At 35.8% G+C, this 14627-nt stretch overlaps 2 protein-coding genes across 4 annotated transcripts; one reads left to right on the forward strand and one right to left on the reverse strand.

Annotated features, from left to right (window-relative positions):
* Window positions 1-236: 236 nt before the first annotated feature.
* LOC140673746 (tetratricopeptide repeat protein 21B) lies at window positions 237-6367 on the forward strand. Of its 3 annotated transcripts, none has more exons than XM_072906872.1 (12): window positions 237-361; window positions 744-908; window positions 1057-1190; window positions 1428-2623; window positions 2730-2984; window positions 3055-3776; window positions 3863-4179; window positions 4313-4647; window positions 4891-5098; window positions 5183-5496; window positions 5610-6003; window positions 6129-6367. In XM_072906872.1, exons 4-12 carry the CDS (start codon window positions 1478-1480, stop codon window positions 6365-6367), a joined length of 3930 nt encoding a protein of 1309 aa, XP_072762973.1. In that variant the 5' UTR covers window positions 237-361; window positions 744-908; window positions 1057-1190; window positions 1428-1477. The 3 variants fall into 3 exon arrangements, with proteins under 3 accessions (XP_072762973.1, XP_072762975.1, XP_072762974.1); XM_072906874.1 differs by having other exon boundaries at window positions 3058-3776; XM_072906873.1 differs by lacking the exon at window positions 237-361 and adding an exon at window positions 490-693 and having other exon boundaries at window positions 802-908.
* A 301-nt stretch (window positions 6368-6668) lies between these two features.
* Window positions 6669-11951, reverse strand: Lovit (loss of visual transmission). The gene is made up of 8 exons (XM_072906876.1): window positions 11354-11951; window positions 10038-10300; window positions 9690-9947; window positions 8068-8318; window positions 7848-7970; window positions 7602-7757; window positions 7166-7405; window positions 6669-7067 (listed from the first exon to the last, which is right to left on the reverse strand). The coding sequence occupies exons 1-8, from the start codon at window positions 11551-11553 to the stop codon at window positions 6669-6671; spliced, it is 1890 nt and encodes a 629-aa protein (XP_072762977.1). The 5' UTR covers window positions 11554-11951.
* Window positions 11952-14627: the final 2676 nt, after the last annotated feature.

Consider the following 14627-nt stretch of genomic DNA (forward strand, 5'->3'; position numbering starts at 1 on the left):
TGTATATAACTGATTCGAGAGAAAATGGTTTTCATCTCTGCTAAATTCGAGGGACTGTCGGTAATGCAGATATTTGCAATACATCTTGACAGTTGCTACGGCAACGATTGTTGTCAACAGACATAACCTCTAATTATTTTTGTCGTCACGAGATTCTGCATTACATATTATATCAATATATTTGATCACAATGTAAAGGCGTGGAAATAATCGAACAGGTAAATGGGAATCGCTACATTCAAGTCGTGGCCGGTTACGTTGAAACAAGCAGCAAGTAATGAAATACATCAACGGCGACTCCTGCACGTCGTTCATCACAACGTAAACCGTGGCATTTTTTACGTTCAATTAGACGATAAATGTAAGCATAGAATTTGGAAAAATATATAATAAAACATTCGTTATATAATAACATCTATATAATATGTATACATATATACAGAGTAAGAAAAAAATAATGGAGTAATAAAGTTAATAAACGAAAAAGGATTTAATCATATCATATTAAAAATGTTTTGACATCTGCAAGAATATAAAATAAAAAAATGATAATTTTTATTTTAAAAATTCAAAATATGATGTTAAAATGATTTCCACATGTTCCTCAAAACGCAATCAAATGTCAAAGTGACACACAACTGTTTGATGGAACACATCATGTCTTATGACTTTTATAAACATTTTTTTTCTAAGGTACATAGTTTTTAAAATTAATATATTCTATTATTTTTTTTTTACTGTAGATATATGGTATGTTTGTACATGTGTTTATATATACATGATTATTGGTTTGAATAATAGTAAGAGCAGTATTGCGATACAAAACTGATGGAAAGATCCTGGATATGCAATCAGTTACTGTTCCTGCTGAATATAAAGGCCAAGGTTTAGCGCGACTCTTAGCCGAGGTATGAAAATTGTATGATTTAACTACAAAATATTTTAAAGTACTTTGTGAAAGCTCACATGTGTTTCAGACAGCATTTACATACGCTATAGTAAATAATTTTTACATGTACTTGAGATGCAAATATCTGCAAAAATATTACCTTGCAGTGAAAAATTTTGACTTGGAGGAACGCATTGTTGGTCCATCTCATATTCTCGATGGTTCCAATTCAGCAAATTCAGACTATGATGTTGTTAACAACTTACCGGATTCTGAAGATTTCAAATTCTAATAATTCAATGTAAGCATCAAAACTCTGAACACTCAATCTCATTATATATATGTTGAAAAATTATTTAGGAATCTAAATCTGAATATTCAAAGATTTAGATTTTCCAAGATTTACCGTAAATTTAAGATGTTAAGAATTTTAAAAGTCAGAAGAGAAGTTGACAGTAATGTAAGATTATTAAAAATCTTTTAAACAATTTATATATTTAAATGTGTCCATTTATAATATTCTAACATTTTATTTCAGGATTGATTGAAAAATTTAATAATTATAAAAGGATTTAAAGCACAGAAAAAATGGAAGAAACAGAATACGTAGCTCTAATTGAGTGGCATTGCCACCAGCATTACTATAATGGCATGCTAACCAGCGCCAAGCAGGCGCGGGATGCTTATCCAGGTAGCGAGCGATTGAAGCTTTTACTGTGTCTGGCGTACGTCCTTGTCGGCAAGAATCACGAAGCCATCAAGGAAAGTTCAAACTTGCTAAACTACGGGGACTTTACACTACCGGTGTTGCTCATACAAAACATGGCTCTGGTCGACGCGGAACGTAGTACTGTGACTCAGATGGAAAATAGGATACGAGATGAGCGCAGGAAAGCTTCCTGCGTCGCACTGTACCTCGCAGCGTCCGTACTATTTCTCGCTCGCCGTCCAGACAAAGCGAAAGAGTACGCGGATCGAGCATATAAAATGAAACCTACGAATATCAACGTATTGCTTGTCAAGGGATGGCTAGAGTCCAGTTTGAGGTTCAGCGGGGATACCTCAGAGGCAGGAAGTTTCTTCGACTGGGTCCTAAAGGAAGAGCCGAGAAACTTGAGCGCATTATTGGGTTCCGCAAAGGTGAAACAACACGCTGGAGAATACTCTGATGCCATCGCGATATTGAATTCTCTGGTCGTGCGTTATCCCAAACTCCCGCTGCCACTTATAGAAAAGATGAAGTGTCTATTAACTGCGAAGGATTGGGAACAGGTGCTAGAGATGATAAACCGAGTGCTATCGATCGAGTCAAACAATCTAGACGCCATCAAGACGAGCTCAGTTGTGGCTCTCTGCAGAGACGGCAATCCCAGCGAAGGTTTGCCGCAGTTGCAGTTGTTTCTGCGCAACTTGTTGCTCGCTGAACCGAAGAACGAGTTCTTACTGATCGAAAATCTGCGATTGTTTTTCGGCATCGCGTTCCAAGATCACGGAATTCTATCAGAATTAGCGCGAATAGCCGAGAAGATGTTACACGCGACGTCGTCGAGCAATGCAGAGCTGATGGCGGAACTAGGTGATGTACACGCCGCACTGGGCAACGTTAAGGACGCCGAGCGTTGGTACAAAAACGCCATTCGTGCGGATCAGTCTTCCTTCGTAGCACTCATGGGATTGGCTCGCTGTCAATTGCTGGAGGGATCCGCGGAGGATCTGGAACAGGCGCGCCAACAGGTAAATAGATATATTTAAAAGTAGAATTTTTCTACTTAAATATAAGAGATAGATAACATTAATCGAATAAATGTTAGAAGATTATCTTATATGTTGCATTTTACAGGTGGAAATTTTGATGGAGATACAACCACATTCGACGAATGTGCGACTACTATTTATGTCCGCGAAGATTGCCTCCAATGAAGACAGCGTTAAAGCGCTCGGCTATCTTGATGCGGCGGCGAATGTTTTGTTGAAAAGTTGTGAAGGCCTCGTTTACGGTTACGAGTATCTCAGCGAACTTAAACCGGACTTATGTCTCGAGATCGCAAAGCAACGGTTGATGTTTTCTTTGAACAAATCACCGATGAGCGACGAGGTAATTACTCTGATTAAAAGAATCGATTATGTCGATCTTCCTTTTATCTAATTCTATTAAACTTTTTAAGCAGAGTAGTATAATGGAAAAGGAACCGAGCGTTCGCTTACTAAAACAGTTAGTGGAGGCCTGCCCGGGTTCCAGCGCAGCTTTATTATTGCTCAGCAAGGCCAGAATGCAGAGCGGCGATTACGAGGGCGCATTGACTTTGCTGAGGAAATTGTTAGATACAGTGGAACCATCCAATGCGCAGGCACATCTCACAATGGCTCAGATCTTGGCGTATCAGGGCAAATACCAGCTTGCCTCGCAGAGCCTAGAAGTCGGTCTGAGCTATAACTTTAAGATCCGCGACGAGCCGGTCTACCATCTGATCATTGGCATGGTGCAGCGACAAGCCGGCGACTTGGAGAATTGCATTAAGAGCTGTCAGACGGCCATGTCGCTGGCTAAACTGATCGGTGGCACAAACAGGAAATCCGACATGTCCGCATCGGATCGGGCGACATTGTATTTAGAATTGATCGCGGCATACAGCAGGGCAAGACGATTTGCCGAGGCGTTGGCCCTCGTTGAGGAAGCGAAAACGAACCTTGCTGGCACTGCCGAACTAGAAAGAGTCACGATCAGCATCGCCGATATCTATCTAGATATGGGAGAACTGGAAAACGCTGTCGACTGCTTGCAGAATATCCATCCGGGGCAACCGTATTATTTGCAGGCGCATACTAAACTAGCCGAAATCAACTTGAATTATAGGAAGGACCGTCAAGCGTTCGCGAAATGTTTTAGGTACAGAAACTTTAATTTCTATCTTATTTTCAATATATATATATTTAAAAAGATAAAGATTACTACCGTCGATATATGCTTTTCAGAGAATTGGTAGAGCATTGCCCTGGACCGAAAACGTACAGCATGTTGGGTAACGCTTACATGTCCATACAGGAACCTGAGAGAGCGATAGAGGCATATGAGCAGGCACTCTCACAAAATCCAGTCGACAAGGTAGATATTGCGAATAAAATGGGCAAAGCACTCGTCAAGGCGCATCAGTACGCGAAGGCAATTAATTATTACAAGGACATAGTAAAACAGGACAATTGCGCAACCCTGAAATTGGATTTGGCCAACCTGTACATGAAGATGAAACAGTACGACAAGGCGGAAGCGACTTTGGTACAAGAGTTACAAGGTAATCTTTTAAAATTGGAAAAATTAAATTTTAAATAAATATAATTCAACTCATAATGATTATAACGATATCGATAACATTGATACATCAATAATTAATAATCTAAATTTATTGTAATTTTATATTTGTTTAGATAAGCGAAGCGACTCTGATATGCAGAGTTTAGAGATGCGAGGACAGGAATTGCTATTGCTTGCAAAAGTGCGTGAAAAGTCGGGTAATATTAAGGGCGCGTTACTCACTTTGAAGGAGGCCAAGGAAAATCAACATAGATATATTCAGCGTCTTACCATTTCGCCAGATGTTACGGATCAGAGACACGCGCTAGCGAATATTTGTCTAACAATGGCCGATTATGCGTCGAGCTTGCGCAATTATGACGAAGCCATCGTGTATTACAAGGAGGCACTGACTTACAAACACACGGACATGAACGCTCTACTCTCTTTGGCAAAATTATATATGCAGGTGAATAAATTAAATAAATGATGCTTTGTTAGATTAAAAAAAAATATTTTAATTGTTAAATAAATTTACATCTCGATTTTTGATACAATTATTAACGGGAAAATTTATTGAATGAATTAGCGGAGAGGAGGAGCCTGTGGCTTCTATTAAAAATTTTTTAGATTATGTTAAATTATGATTGTCGAGCTCTGATTTTTGATAGAAAAATTTTAACATAGATGAATTTATATGAATGTATATCAGATGAACAATTTAGACCGGTGCGCACAAAATTGTTCCATCTTGTTGAATGCTGATTCGAACAACGAGGCCGCGTCTGTGATGATGGCGGATCTTGCGTTCCGAAAGGTAGACTTTGAGACCGCGGCGTTCCACTTTCGACAACTGTTGATGCGTCAACCAACCTATTGGACTGCCCTAGCGAGATTGATAGAAGTGTCGCGCAGAACAGGTTCGTAAATTGTTATAAATTATCACATTCTTGCTCATTGAATATTTTTGACAGACAATTAACAAAAGTTGAGTATTGTTGTAGGTGCTATGGACGATCTCAACGAGTGGCTGCAACGTGCTCAGACTGCAATGGGTGCTGGTAATACAGAAGCTGGCTTTTACTACTGTGCCGGATTGCTGGATTGGCGAACAGGCAAATTGAATTCTGCTCTTCGTAACTTTAATTTCGCCCGACGCGATCCAGAATGGGGTCAGCAGGCAATCTACAACATGATCGAGATCTGTCTAGATCCCGATGACGATACCACACTGTCGAACGAAGCATTCAACGACGAAGACGCGGAATATCAGGACTCGAGGACGATGGCTTTGAGAACGGCCTATCGATTGCTACAGGTTTTAATCAACTTAACTTTCAAAACCTTTTGTGTCTGAACATATACATATGTATATGTTACTCTCAACAATCTAAAAATTATATATTATATTTTTTAAATAAATTATTGTAGGAATTGAACCCCAAGGGAAGCCCTCATGAGGAGCTCACTCACAAACTCCTGAGCAATTTCTTCTTGTTGGCCACCAAGCAAAAATCTAACATCGAGAAGGCCTTGCAAGATTGCACCGCCCTGGCCAGTCAGGAGACTTTGCGGGATCACGTAGGACCCGCGCTCGGTATGGCCACCGCTCACATCCTGCTGAAGCAAACGCCGCGCGCCCGTAATCACCTGAAGCGCGTCAGCAAAAATGTCTGGACATTCGAGGATGCCGAGTATTTGGAACGTTGTTGGTTACTGTTAGCGGACATTTACGTGCAGTCCAGCAAGTATGAGCTGGCGAATGAGCTGCTGAAGCGAGTGCTGCAGCACAATGCCACTTGCGTGCGAGCTCACGAGCTGTCAGGTTAAGACAAATTGAAACTATAGGACATATATATTTACAAAAATTAGAAAATAGAAAGTTATTATTAAATCGTATTTTCTTTCTTTTATTTATAAAATAAATCATGATTTGGATATAATTTTCAGGCTACATCGCCGAGAAAGATCAGAATTATCGAGAAGCGGCGGCGAGATACGCTCAGGCCTGGAAATGCGGTGGTAAAACGAAACTATCGGTCGGTTACAAACTGGCTTACTGCTGCCTGAAGTCAAAGAATTATGCCGAAGCTATTGACGCATGCAACGAAGTATTGAAACAAAACACAGATTATCCAAGGATAAGAAAGGATATTTTAGAAAAGTGTATCAATAATCTTCGCACGTGAAATTTGTACAACGATTTGGATTTGTACATTGATCGATTGTTTATTTGTTACATGTTATATCACACATATTGTACATGCATATCCGTTCTTTTAATTCCGTCCGTTAATTAATCAAGTTACATGTCAACTTAAAAGGAATAAACGCTTATAAGTCAAATAATAACATTAGTAATATCTGAGACACTCGGTTGTTTCGTATAATGATAATTAATATATGTATATAGTTTATTAGTAAAATGTTGGCGAAGATTAAACAATTAAGAGCTATCTCCAAAGCCTTGATCATTCGACGAATCGAGATTCACAAGTCCAGGTACATGATCCGCGTAGCTGAGGCTGCGCCGCACATCGCTAAAACACTAGCCACATATACCACGGCCGCGGTAGAGCCCGTGAGGCTGACAATCGTACCCAAACAACAGGACAACAAGAATTGCGCGAGGAACACCATGGAGGAGACGATGGCGACGTCGGTTCCCAGTCCACGTGCGAAACCGCCGGAAACCGCGTCGCCTTCGTCGCTCGTGAGGGCGAAAGTCGAGGATGTGTGATAATGCGCGACCAATAAATATGGCATGGTAAACAGCGTGGAATACATGACGCCGGCGGTCCATGAGAAGACGATGACGCCGACCTGATGCTTCGTCAAGGCCATCAGAAGCATGCCGATGCTGTAGAAGAGCAGCCCGTAGATGTAGACCTATATTTTATATTTATATATGTTTTTTATAGAAATATCGCACAAGATATCGATTGATCATCGATTGATAAATTAAAGCGAAGCTATGGGACGTATACCTTACGCGCGCGAAAACGCTGAATCAGCCGTTCAATGATGAGTGAGTAGCATGAGCAGGAAAGCGAATACATAGACATTCCCCAGCATCCAAATCGTACTCCTTCTTCATAAAGTTTCCGTTCATCGGAGTCTTCGGGCGCCCGCGGATTTCCGCCGTACACTGCTTCACCCACGAAGTCCGTAAAGTACAGGGAATAACACACGTGTGCCATCCAGCAGAACAGATTAGTCAGACACACCTGATGTTCGAGAACTTGCAATGAGTCACGGGTTAAATCTCCAAAATAGATCAGCATAAGAAAGAGGTCTTTTGATTATTCGCTCGATAAAAAGACGATTGAAAAACGACATTTTTTCTAATTATATATAAAAAAAAAAATTAAGGAAGAAGAGGATGAAGATTATTCTTCAGACTTGTATATCGGATTCTTGTACCTGACGGAGACTGTGTGGCATGTAGATGATTGACAGCAGATACTCCTTTAAAGTCGCTCTGGGATTTGTTTCACTCTCAAAACCATAGTTGACGTGGCTACCTTTGAAAACTGGTTCTTCAGAACGATCAGACGATTCCGGGTCGAGACCAAATTCCTCGATTGATAATTCATTCGAAAATAAAGGTAGTAAAGTATTAACAATAAGGCAAATATACTTGGACATTAATATAATTTGTAAACTTACTTCCGCTTCAGGGGGTTCTGCCTTGTGTTCAACATCGAGGGCACCGTACGTCTTCGACTCGTCGTGGATGATCTTTTCACGCTCGTTTCGCTTGTTCTCCGTCCCTTGGATTTCTTTCGGTGCCTGCATATATAAACGCGAGAAAAATTGTTTCTCAGGATTTTGCGTATCTCGAAAGCGAAACGACAAAGCGCCGATAAAACGTCAAAGTAAAAGTCACCTTTGACTCTTCTGTCTGCCTATACTGATCTCTCTCCAGTACCTCAAGTGGGATCTCCTTGAAGCTGGTAATCGTGCATATGACACAAACGACGAAGATAATCGCAATTAGAGTGAAGGTCACCTGCACGTGTCCGCCCAGCATAACGCCGAGCGATGTGGCGTCCCAATTGATGCCACCCAAACCGTAGCCCATGAAGCCCCCCAAGCCCGCCATTATAGTAAACGTGCTTAAGCCTCTAGCATGGTCCTCTGAATATTTTAGATGTTAATAGAATTAAATTTGCGTTTGATAAAGTACTTGTGTTAAAAGATGGGCAAAGAAGAATTATATACATATATATAGTTTGTTAAAAAAAAAGAAAAAAAAAAAAGATTGAAGAGATACTTTTAAGAACACATAAAAAATTGATATTGAGACAACAAAAGAATAGCTCGCTAAATATATATAATAATTAAATTATACCGTTTGTACCGGTTGTTATCATATATATATACGTAGATTTTATTTTAAAATAAGGAAATTACATTTATTCAAATTTGTTTTTAATTATAAAGACTGTAGCTGGATAGGCATATTAAAAGTGCCCCCAACGAGTTTTCAAATAATACTTGGTCTGTCATTTCCTCATTGTAAAAAATATTATTCCTGAGTTATCGAGAAAAACATTATTTTCAGTTTTTATTTTTCTTTTCCGTTAATATTTGAGATGATCCCATATCGATTTTTTTTCTGAATACTTATCAACGAAAGACACAAAAAAAATCTTGAATAAAAACTCGATTTTTTAAAAAAGACTAAAATTAAGAAATGGTCTTTTTAACATGTTTTTTTTCGAGGCTCAATCATCAAACTTTTGGAGAATATTCTTTTTATATATTTCAATACTCTCAAATTTTTTCAATTTCTTCGATTTTTTTTATAATAAGACGGAAAATTATATATTTTCCTTGTAATAATTATAATAGTAATAATAACAATTGTAATAGTTATAATTACACTGCAAAATTGAAATATTTTTTATGCAAAAACAATTTTCATAAATACAACTTTTAAATTGTTTTTGCATAAAAAATATTTCTATCCTGCAGTATAATTATAACTATTACAATTATTATAATTACTATTATTACAAGAAAATAAATAATTTTCCGTTCTATTGTCAAAAAATAATGAAAAAAAGATTTTCCATTTTTTTCATCATGTTGCACCAACTCGAAAAAATTGAAAAAATTTGAGAGTATTGAGACATATAAAAAGAGTATTCTATAAAAGTTTGGTGATTGAACCTCGAAAGGACATGTTAAGAAAGCCATTTCTTAATTTCATTCTTTTTTTTAAAATCGAGCTTTTATATTCGAGATTAATGAAAAAATATTCTTTTTGTGTCTTTTGTTGATAAATGTTTAAAAAATCGATATGGGATCATCTCAAATATTTACAGAAAAGAAAAATTAAAACTGAAAACGTATGACGTTTTTCTCGATAATTCTCAGGAAATAATTGAGTTTGGGAGCTGACATTTGAAGGACAATTTTTGTTTACAGTAAGGACATGACAGGCCAAATGTTATTTGAAAACTCGTCGGGGGACAATTTCTGGAAAGTTGCCGAATACCTTACCAGGTATAGTGACATCGAGGAGATAAGCTCTCGCAGGGCTCTGACAAGCGTCAGCGTCAAAGTCAAGCAGTACCGTGCCGAGAATCGTGAAGAGGATACCCCAGGAATGCGAGGAAGCCCTTTCAACGTATTCAGAGACCTCCTTCTCGGCCAGCTTTGCCGTTGTGCGATGTCCGAGGGGAATTGTCTCGTTCGTATGAGACGGAGTATCGCCAAACACGTAGCCGATGTGCTCGCCGTTTGGCACCAAAATCAGACCTGTAAGAAATTTATTTCATTTTTATTAACTCTTCCATATCGTATCATCTTTTAATATCATTTCTGGAACATGGCGAGCTTGTGACTTGCCTATGAAAACGCCGAGGGCCAGCAAGAAAATGAAGGGTCGCCTCCTGCCAAACTTGAGTTTGCAGCGATCGCTTATACTTCCGAGGATAGGTGTCACGAAGAAGCCCACGAGGGGACTCAGCGCCCATACCAGCGTCATACGCTGGTGATCGACGCCGATCTTCAACAGCGTCGGCGAGACGAAAGCGGTTTCCGCCGCGTATGAGAACTCGATGCCCATCACGGCCGCCGAAACTCGCACCAGCTCGGCGCGAGTCTTCCTCCTGAAAAAAAAATTATTAGAAAAATCATTTCTAAAGTTCTGCCAATATTTCAATTGTTGGTTTATATCTCTGATAGATAGAGTTTTTGTTATATTTTTTAAACTATCGTTAAAGAAAAGACATATGTTAAATGAAATTTATTATCTTTAACTAATTTTCAATTATTTGAATTATTCGTATTATAAAATAATAAAACTAAACATTCCATATATATCACAATTTGCACAAATACAATTAAATGTATTTAAAAAGTATATAAGATATTAAATATGAAAATATGAAATATATTAAATAATATATAATATATTGTACATATACTAATACATTATATAAATATATATTAAATAAATTCTCTTTGTATATACATATACAAGTATAAATAATATATAAGCAAAAGGCTCCAAATATAATAAAAAACAATGTAACAAAAGTTTTGAGGAGCAAATTATTAAAGTATAAATACAGTCAAAATTTTTAAATTAAACGCGAAATTTAATGCGTTGAAATATTATAATAAATTTGTGAAAATATTAAAAATACATAAAATCAAGTTATAAATATGCAAAGAAAATTAGAGTCGTAAATGGAAATAAATAAAAGAATGGCAAATATAAAAAGAAGGGAATAAGAAACACAAATGGCGAGTAAGAGCAAACGCTGTGATTAGTGCGCAAAAATTTTATTCTAACAATATAAGTAACAATTTAATCTATTATCCTAACGTACGTTTCGGTCATTTATGACCTTCCTCAGCGCAAAAGTACAAAAGCAGATGAGAAAAAAAAAACACGGGTTTTCTTAAGCCATATAATCGTACATTTTAAAACTCAATCTCTCTCTCTCTCTCTCTCTCTCTCTCTCTCTCTCTCTCTCTCTCTCTCTCTCTCTCTCTCTCTCTCTCTCTTTCTTTAATGTTAAAAAATATTTTAACAATTTACGCTACATTACGTATATTGATGTACATAAAAGAGAATCATAGAATTATAATATTATATATTGATTTTATATTTATATTGAATATTTCTCTGTTGAAGTTTATCGAATTCTCTTCACCTGTAGATATGAGAATAGTCTTCCAACGTGCGCTCTAGCTTCGGTGGCCCCCGTAGATGATGTATCAGTCCATCCAAACCTTGATTCAGATTCAGACCGTTTTTCCATTCTTTCCACGCGCCCCATCGTTCTTTCAAGGCTTCACGAACACCGTGAATTCTACCCGCGAATCCTTCGTACTCGTGCAACTTGTCCACCATGATCGACCCTTATCTCGAGCGATACAGAACGAGCGATACAATGACGGGACACTCAATAGTGTCGAGACTCATCATCCTCGAAAAGATGATATCAAACATAATTTTCATATTCTTTCTCTCTCATACACAAATATGACAAATGTAAGAGATACTGTTATTAAGAATCACATGTTTGTATTTACATTTAAATTAATTAAAGTATATAATTCAAAACGATCATGAAAACAAAATTTAATAAATATTTCGTGCGGTTTAAGTTTGTGTAATTTAATCGCTACAATTATCTGCGTAATTTTCACGTATTTAATTAATAAATTTTTTTTATTTATTTTCTAACTAAAGTCATGAATTAATTTTAAATTACAATTAAAATTTTATTTTAATTTTTAGTATAGTTGTAATTGGTATTATCATATAATATATTATTACATATGTAAATTACATTAATTTGTTTTTTTTTTTTTTTTTTTTTCAGAAGACTTAATTTAACAATTTTTATTGCGCACTATTATCCGTATATAATCCAAATAAGATAGCACAAAGGACTCTCGATCTGAATAGTCTTATTGTTAGATCGTTGACGGTATTTCGGCAAAAGTACGACGAATTGTTTGCGAGTCGGCTGGACCACATCGCGATCGACAGGCGCGAGAAAATGCGAACGCGGACGGACGAGGGACGACTGATCTCCGCGAGCAAGCACGAAAGCTCGAGAAATGTCTGCGCAATCTCGGACAAGCACTCGGTTTGCGTTCTTGACTAAACTTTTCGTGTAGGAACTAACAGGGGCTTATTATTTAAAACAAATAAAAAAAAAATATATATATATATATAACTTATTATAATTATATAATAATATTATATATAAAATATACATTATTATAAAATGTTACATACACATTATAATATAATATAATATAATATAATAATATTATATATGTGATATGATGTTATATTAGAATATATTACGATATATATAATAATAAAATTAATATTACCAATTTTCGAGTTTGAAGAAACAATTATGTGTCAATATGTAGATCAATATTAAACAAATGGTACACCAGGAAATAATTTAGTAGAATTTATCTATCTGACGACAGGAAAAAAAAATTTTTTTCAATTTTTAGTATTTTATCACAATGTTTTAATTATGAAAAAAAAAAAGATTTCAATCCATCAATATCTGTGGCGAGAGCGAACATTCTGTTTGTGCCAGCAGAAATCGGAAGATTCTTTTCCATTGAAATTTTCCTTGTAACAGAAGGTTTACACGATGTCCAATAAGGTAGGAACATCTTTCTCAGAGCGCAATCCGATTACCGCGTAAATACGTCTGAAATGGAGTAAATACGGAGGTCCGTTGGTTTTTCTTTCTCTGCACCTTGTTAGATAAATAAATTTACGAAAAGAAAAAGAGACATAGGAATGGGAATGAATTTTATGGGGACAACGCGATCGATACAGTTTATCGCCTAATACGCAGCTTTAACCAAGGCCATTCACGCAACAAAAGCTCGACACTTTGTAGTCTTCGCAGTCGCTTCGTGTTAGACATCGCGAATGAAGACCTTAACAATGCCTTCTGGATCTTCTCTTAGAATGTCAACCGCTGTCGCACAATTAATAAAAATTAAACCAAGATTCTCGTCCTGTGTGGAAGCTTTTAAAAATCCTCTTCTTTCAAAAAAAATTTAAAAAAAAGATTAAAAAAAAAGATTTTAAAAAATTTTTTAAATCCCCTTTTTTCATTTGCTTTTAATGTCCATAAAAAAAGAAACTCTTGAAAACTGTGCAACACGCGTGCAACTCCTGTAACTCGTCTCATTTTCTTCGTATAAAAAAATAAGAAATAAATTTTATATATATATATATATATATATATATATATATATATACATCTTTACAAGGTCTTTTGGAAAATTCAATTTTGAAAAGTTAATATCTTTTAGTTTGAATAATTTTTTACAGGGTTGGGAAGTAACGCGTTATTTGTAACGTCGTTACCGATACAGTTACTTTTTTTTGTAACAAAGTGATAAGAAAGTTACTATTTTTTTTTTCTGTAACTGTAGCGGTAACGTAGTTACATTTTTTTAGTAACGAATTTAACAATTACTTTTATCGTTACTTTTTATATCTGGAACCTATTTCCTATTTCTGACATATTATATTTTCTATTTTCGTATATTCAATCTTCAATTATCAACAGATAATTATATTGTAAATTTAAAATTATTATATATTAAAAGTTTTAAACAAAATTATGAAAATACAAAAAATATATCGTCTATGTGACTATATTTATAAATTTAATGCAAACAAAAATGTTTTTTATTTATACTTTGAGTGTTTAAAAATTTTTTTCTTATTATTTATTGTTTTACAAATTTAAAATAATTTATTGATGTTAATGTTTTAATTATTAATTTTTTTAATAAATATACAACAAAAGTATATTTTTCATTTAATTTCTGATCTCGTTTAACATTAAAAAAGTAACGATAACGATAACTATATATATATTTACTTTTTAAAAGTAACTTTTCCATCCCCGATTTTTTACTGTAATCATAATATAAAAATGCATGTATAATAAATTTGAATTTTTCTATTTCTGTATAATTTACAAAACGTCTCAAATCAATCCGCAATGTTTCAGAAATAACAAACCGCGTGTTTATTTTTGCTCGAAGGACGAAGAGACAGAAGCCGATTGAAACGACTCATCTCCCGGCGCTTGAAAGAACGCGGACGATTGCAGGATACAATTTCCTCGCAGGAAATTACGCCTACGAGTCAGGAGAACGCTTCGCGCTATTTTCCACGTGCTTTTGAAGTACACGCGGGAAATCAATATTCATTGTCGTCACCGCGTTACTGATATTAACGGTGTTAAATGTCCGAGAGAGAAATATGCCAGGATTGAAAAAGTTACTTTATAAAAAAGAAATTGTTACTCAAAAAATATCAGAGTCTTTAGAATTTTTCTTATTTTTTTAAGACTGTTACAAGCACGACTTATATATATATATAAAATACATATTTACATACACACAAAATTAAAATATTTT

The sequence above is a fragment of the Anoplolepis gracilipes genome, chromosome 15, assembly GCF_047496725.1.
Source record: "Anoplolepis gracilipes chromosome 15, ASM4749672v1, whole genome shotgun sequence".
NCBI lineage: Eukaryota > Metazoa > Arthropoda > Insecta > Hymenoptera > Formicidae > Anoplolepis > Anoplolepis gracilipes.

Coding starts and splice junctions, on each gene's coding strand:
- LOC140673746 (XM_072906872.1), top strand. CDS start 1,478: ATGGAAGAAACAGAATACGTAGCTCTAATTGAGTGGCATTGCCACCAG. Junction 4,648..4,890: donor TGGCAAAATTATATATGCAG/GTGAATAAATTA, acceptor AATGTATATCAG/ATGAACAATTTAGACCGGTG. Junction 6,004..6,128: donor GCGAGCTCACGAGCTGTCAG/GTTAAGACAAAT, acceptor TATAATTTTCAG/GCTACATCGCCGAGAAAGAT.
- Lovit (XM_072906876.1), bottom strand. CDS start 11,553: ATGGTGGACAAGTTGCACGAGTACGAAGGATTCGCGGGTAGAATTCAC. Junction 8,319..9,689: donor CCTCGATGTCACTATACCTG/GTAAGGTATTCG, acceptor TAAAATATTCAG/AGGACCATGCTAGAGGCTTA. Junction 7,068..7,165: donor AGCGTTTTCGCGCGCGTAAG/GTATACGTCCCA, acceptor TATAAAATATAG/GTCTACATCTACGGGCTGCT.